The 6636-nt window shown below is 37.4% G+C and overlaps 1 protein-coding gene and 1 long non-coding RNA gene across 3 annotated transcripts in view; both read left to right on the forward strand.

Moving 5' to 3' along the window:
* The window catches only part of LOC107707551 (uncharacterized), a 15063-nt gene extending 12596 nt beyond the window's left edge, over nt 1–2467 (forward strand). For both annotated transcript variants that reach the window (XR_001636267.1, XR_001636266.1), the window contains exon 2: nt 2365–2467. This is a non-coding gene — a long non-coding RNA (uncharacterized LOC107707551). The remainder of the gene's footprint in view (nt 1–2364) is intronic.
* Nucleotides 2468–5552: 3085 nt separating this feature from the next.
* LOC107707532 (pre-mRNA-splicing factor CWC25 homolog) overlaps nt 5553–6636 on the forward strand; it is a gene marked incomplete at its 5' end in the record, with an annotated part of 9285 nt that continues 8201 nt past the window's right edge. Inside the window, 2 exons of the mRNA XM_016511591.1 lie at nt 5553–5755; nt 5924–6160. Of these exons, the coding sequence (XP_016367077.1) occupies nt 5553–5755; nt 5924–6160 (440 nt within the window). The remainder of the gene's footprint in view (nt 5756–5923; nt 6161–6636) is intronic.

Raw genomic sequence — 6636 nt, forward strand, 5'->3', positions numbered from 1 at the left:
TTTTAATTTTGATGATTAGAGCTTACAGCTCATGAAAGTCAAAAATCCAGTATCTCAAAATATTAGAATATTTCCTAATATTCTATCAAAAATTTGTGATTCTCATCAATCAAAAAAAGAATTTGCAAAACAGAAAAGTTCAAGTTGATTAAAGTATGTTCATTTATGCACACAATACTTGGTCAGGGCTCCTTTAGCACAAACTCCAGCATCAGTGAGGTGTGATGGCTTTGCTTGACAGTATTCTCAAGCTTGCGGTCATCCCTTTTGCTGGTGCACCTTTTCCTACCCAATTTCTTCCTTCCAGTCAACTTTGCATTTAATATGCTTTGATACAGCACTCTGTGAACAGCCACCCCTTTCAGTAAAGACCTTCTGTGACTTACCCTCTTTGTGGAGGGTGTCAAACCCCTTTCAGTAAAGACCTTCTGTGACTTACCCTCTTTGTGGAGGGTGTCAATGATTGTCTTCTGGACTATTGCAAAGTCAGCAGTCTTCCCCATTATTGTGGTTTCAAAGAACAAGAGATACCCGGAATTTATTCTGTAGGGATGGTCATTTAATGAAACTCAAATTTAAATATTCTAATATTTTGAGATACTGGATTTTGGACTTTCATGAGCTGTAAGCTCTAATCATCAAAATAAAAAATAAAAAAACTTTAAATGTTTTACTTTACATGTAATGAATCTAGAACCAAAAAATGAACTTTTTCACGATATTCTACTTTTTTTTTTAGATGCACCTGTGTGAGCGAACATCAATAAAGATCACACAACAAGTGCGCGCTCTCTCTCTCTCTCCCTACCGTTAAGTAACGTGTGCATTGTTTTATCACATGCTGTGTGGTATCGGCATTTGGTATGGGGCATTTTAACGAGTACGAGTACAGGAGCTCAGTATCGGCCCGATACCGATACCAGTATCGGTATCGGTGCATCCCTAATAATTAGATTACTATGGTGCATATGCAAAACAAACCAAAAAAAAAACATGGTATTACCACGGTAAATAAAAAACAACATTGCTTTGGGTTGAACGGCTTCTGATTTTTTGAAGTTGACTTTTATGTGATGAAAGTCGAGTGGAAGTCGACTAGTCGCTGATGACGTCATTAATGAACAAATAAGTCTGGAGCTGTGACAAACACCTTGTGCACAGCTATGGCATATGACACAGCGCTGCCCACATGGCTGTTGCTCCTATAACAGCTTTTTTATCAGTTCTTTTGTTTTTGGGTCGTTATATTTCTCACAGATTTCTGCTCATTCTAAATCAGATTCAGATAAAGTAGCACAGTAAAGATTACATTCATATGAATGCATTAGTGAGAGCGACTGCGTGTGTGAATTAATTCTACCTGGCAGCGTCTCTCTACTAGTAGTGAAGCTGTGGGATTTAGTTATTAAGAAATATATGTTTGAACTTTTCAGTTTCTAAGCTATTTTATTGAGAAATCACTGAACAGTGTTGACAATACATTTCCGCGCTGAATGATTCTTGTTACGCGCGCGATGTGTGCGTGATGTACATTAGAATCGAACGGCGATTAACTTACCTGTACAATAAGCTGTTTAAAACGTGCATTCTCCCGTTCAATTTCGAGCATCCAGTAATATAATCACACATGTCTTGTGGAGCGCTTTCAGAGTATGCATTTATTTGTCATTTGAACTGTTTGGAAACGGAGTGTAAATGTGGAAGTTCTTCAAAGATTTATTATCCTGTTGCGCCCTCTATAGGACCAGCGACTAGTCGACATCAAGCTTAAAGCATCATGGCAGAGCATTCAAGTCGACTAGTCGATTAGTCGGTGCAACCCCTACATTGTACAAAACGCACAGAAGTTGGGTAAGTGGGCATATGGGGATCATTGCTCCTGAAAATAAATTCAATTCAAATAAAATCACACAAAGAAGCAGGCAAAACCACTTATTTTATCCAAATAAATATTTATACAAATAAAAGTAGACCCTTTACAGTTACGAATGATGTATTACTCTTACCTTTATGAGCAAAAATGACGGTGTATCCACGTAGTCTTCACCAGAGTGCAAACCATTTTTGCCTCACAGCATGTATTTTTTGACAGCCGTCTTCTGATCGGACATAAACATTGTGCTGGCACCTATATGAACCTAAAGAATATGACTGTTTAAATATGTACAGAAGTGTGCACAAATCTTAGACATGTTAAATTTTTTATTTAGTTATTTATATCTTTTGCATTAGTCTGCCAATAGAAAAAATTATTTTACATGTCCAAACTTACATTTTGCCATTAATTGTAATTATTATTATTATTATTACTCCTTTATTTATCCTGGAAAACATCCCACTGACATACAACATCTCTTCTTCCAGGGAGAAAATGTCAGCAAGAAGTCCAACAACAAACAGTATGGACCACACAGAAATCTGATCTCCCCATCAGAGTCCAACAGGGATTACATGAAGAAAAAAAAAAGAAGAGAGAGACAGGCTACATCCTGTGCCAATATCTCCAAGACCTTTGGAGAAATCAACCTGCAAAGCCGAAAAATACAAAAATCCATCCATCCATCTCACTTGTCCTAGGGTTGTACGAATACTGGAGCCTACAGATGGCCAGTCCATCGCAGTGATAAAAATCTCACTGGACTATTACAATTAATGGTAAAAGTCAATGTTAACTGATATTTCTTACTGGCACGATAAAGCGAAATATAAATATAAACAATACATATATAAATAATGGTCTTGAAATTTGGGTGAAGAATCTAATGTGCCTTTTGCACAGTACAATTCTGTATATTAACAACATTTACTGCAATGTCATTTTCAGTGTAACTAATTGTCTTACACTTATATAGAGTAAAGATGAATGAAATGATTTGACATTACCTTGTAAAGCACACGTTGTCCCTTATTTGGTTTTGTCGCTGCCATTCTCCAACTCACTCCTGATGATTCACTAAGCTTTTTCACCCATTCCTTTACTTCACAAATCTCTGTCAACGCAATTCTTAGTGATGCCTCAAAACTTGTGTGGTCCAGGTGTGATTCGCATTGTGTAGTGCACAAACCATAGGTGCAGAAGTGATATTTATACCCAGGAGGCAACCAGTTCTGTTTAAGTAAAAAGAAGTCACCAGACAGAAAATTCGCCCATTAGCATTATAACTGAGATGGCCCAACGTTTAGACACATAACAGTAAACCAAGTTTAATAAAAAAAAAAAAAAATATATATATATATACTGTAAAAAAAATTCCGTAAAATTTACGGTAAAAAAACGGCAGCTGTGGTTGCCGGAATTTTACCGTAAAAAATACAGTAGCAACGTTTTAGGTTTTAACTTAAATTTACAGTTAAATACCGTAATTTCATTAACTGATATAATGTTAATATACCAACCTATTGAAGTACTGAAATCGGTTTTGTACCTTTGTAATACACTGATAACCACCAAATGCAGGTGGTGATGAGAAAGTCACATGATCTGTTTTAAACGCAAAGGGTGCTCACACCACATGTTGATTTGATTTAGTTAATAGAAGTTAATTGATAAAGAAAATCTATTTATCACAATATTTTTGAAAGCATCCTCATTTTAACACAAGTGCCTAAAACTTTTAACAGTACTGTAGCTTTGTAGGTAGGTATTGACCCATTGCTCTTTTGAATTCTGATCTTAAAATTCTTACCAAGATTCTTGCTAAGATTAAATAACTATTGGAAAAATTATTAATCTTGACCCCTACCGTTTTATTACATTATGCTTTCTGTTTGTACTGTTTAGGTTTTAATGCTGCATTGCAAATCTGAGCTATTTGCACCATTTTAATACTGCTGCAAACTTTTTATAATTGATAATTTTATATTGCCCTTGTACAATGACAAATATATTCTATTCAATTAGCTCATGCTCTCTCTGTATCTAACAAGCCATTGTTCAGTCATAAATTCAATATAATAATTAAAATAAATGATGGACTTTGTCAAAGATGAGAGCTTTGGTGAGGAAATGTTGTTTTGGAGAGTTTATTTTTTTTACCATTTTACCATGCCCGGTGCTCTCCGACAGGTAAACTTAGTGCTCTCTCGTGTAAAAATTAAATTCAAAACACAACACTGATCTCTACTAACTCATGTCTCGCGCAGTAGTCATGTCTCAGCAGGGCTACAATTGCAATCTATAGTTAACCGAGACGCTGAAATGACGGCTATTGCTTGCTGGGTTGAGACCATAGACTGTATAAAAACATGGACGTAGTGTCCGTGACGTCACCCGTAGGGTTCCGAAGAGAGTTTTTGAAGCTCAAAGTGGGCGGAGGCGGTCGTCGCCATCTTGGCAGCGCTCACCGCGCGTCACTCCCAGATAATCGAAAATGGGCAAAGAGGCGGGAGCTGGCTGCTGAAGCCACGCCCACCTAGCTCGACGGTGGTGACAGCAGCGGCAATCCACCTGTCACTCAAGTGGCCACGCCCTTAATTATGCAGAACTTTAAGGCTTAATATGGGCGCTTCTGCGTGTCAGAGCACGTGATATAAGGAGTAACGATATGTTTTATGAAAAATAGTTAAGTAAAAAGTACGATCTTATGCTTTGGAATGTAGTGAAGTAAAAGTAAAAGTTACTCAAAATAAAACTACTCCAGTAAAGTACAGATACTTGAAAAATGTACAGTAACGAAGTAAAACGACTCCTTTACGGTCCACCACTGCATCCAAGTGAGTTTTATTTGTAGAGCCAAATTTTGCTATATTTGCCAAATGTGGCTACCATTTATCAAAGTTGATTAGATCTAGCACAAACAACCACTGAGTTACTGATGCTCAAAGAAAAGGTGTTACTTTCATCCACAGTCTCCCCTATTTGACCGCACTGAGAGGAAAATGAGGAAAATAATCCGTTAATAAACACTAAAGCGGAGGGGAAAACAATTATAAAGAGACAAATGGTGAAAAATGGCAAGAATGCTGGGACGTAAAAGATACAGGTAGACATTTACTTAATATCAAGGCAGAAACTGAAAAGAAGAGTCATTGCATGTTTAAGGATAGGGCAAACTGGAGATGCTTCACAAAACAGGTAAACACCAAACTGGTAGGTTTGCACACTGTGGCCAATCACGGTGAAATCGGTGCAGCATGCACTTTTAGATTGTAGGAGCTATGAGGAGGAAATAAAGGAAATGACAGCATGATTAAAGAAAAGCTAATCTAAATATTATAGTTAAATACCTTAAATCATGAGGCATTTAATTAATTGTCTATTAATATTGATTTACTTAGAACCAAACAATCCGAGATCATGCCAAATCACCAACAATCAAATCCAGCTAACTGAGTTAGCGATGTACGAAGAACGGGCCCCAGTTCAGTAATATAGTCAACTCTATCCAATAGTGTCTGTGCGATAGAGTCGATAATATTGCCAAATATTAAGTGTCCCGAACTAAGCAACCAAGAAGTCATTTAATAAAAGTGATTATCTCCACATCTTTTTTTCCCCAAGAATCCAGGCCTTTCATTAAAAGTGATTAACTCCGCATCTGTTTTTTTTCTGAAATCTGAATTATCTCCACAAATACCACCAGAACTTGAAAAAGAGTTGGCATCCGCAAACTCTTAAAAACATCGAGCGAGTGTGGAAAGCGGAACAGAAACATGAGGCGGAGAGAAAGAAGATTGAGGAGTTGCAGAAGGAGCTTAAAGAGGAGCGAGCCCGAGAAGAGATTACCAGATATGCGCAAGAGACCGGCGCTGTGAAGTGTGTGACACTCAGACACATTCTCTCAGTTTTCACAGTCAATCCCAGCACAAAGCTTTTTCATGAAAGAAGTTCATTATAACACATGATGTATAATTGCATTTAGTTATAATAACAGGCTTACAGGTTTAAACCTATAATGTAATATCAGATTTCTCAATATTGCAGAAAGAAAGATGACCGATTGGACTGGATGTACCAGGGTCCAGCAGGACAGATCTCTCGGGAGGAATACCTTCTTGGTCGCCCCATCGACAAGCAGATCACACAGCAGTATGAGGACCCTGAGAGCGGACCATCAGCTGAGACGGGCCTCCTGCCTGGTTCCATATTTAACCCTACAAGTTCTGTCTCTACTAATGATATGGCTGCCAAGATCAGAGAAGACCCTCTTTTTGAGATCCGGTAAGTTGGAATGGTATTTGTATTTTTAATTAAAAGGGTTGTAACCACTGATCTATAATAGAAAACTGGATTGCTCATGACGTCCTAAAAGTGAAGCCACTACGCCACCATATTGGTATTCCCTAGTATTCCCATACTTTCTACTGAATTAATAGGAAATCGTATAATTTTAATGAGAAAACATCACCTAGCGAGTCAGCATCTTTATATCTGAAGTATCCCTGTGCGTTCTTACAATGCAAACGTCCTAAGCATTTAAATGGTTATTTGTTTAATGTCGGGATTCCTGCGTATTAAAGGGGTCATATGATGCTGCTAAAAAGAACATTATTTTGTGTATTTGGTGTAATGCAATGTGTTTGTGGTTTAAGGTTAAAAAAACGCATTATTTTCCACATACTGTACATTATTGTTTCTCCTCTATGCCCCACCTTTCTGAAACGCATCGATTTTTACAAAGCTCATCGGTCTAAAAA

This window comes from Sinocyclocheilus rhinocerous, unplaced genomic scaffold, assembly GCF_001515625.1.
Source record: "Sinocyclocheilus rhinocerous isolate Xijiao unplaced genomic scaffold, SAMN03320098_v1.1 scaffold1376, whole genome shotgun sequence".
In the NCBI taxonomy this organism is placed as follows: domain Eukaryota; kingdom Metazoa; phylum Chordata; class Actinopteri; order Cypriniformes; family Cyprinidae; genus Sinocyclocheilus; species Sinocyclocheilus rhinocerous.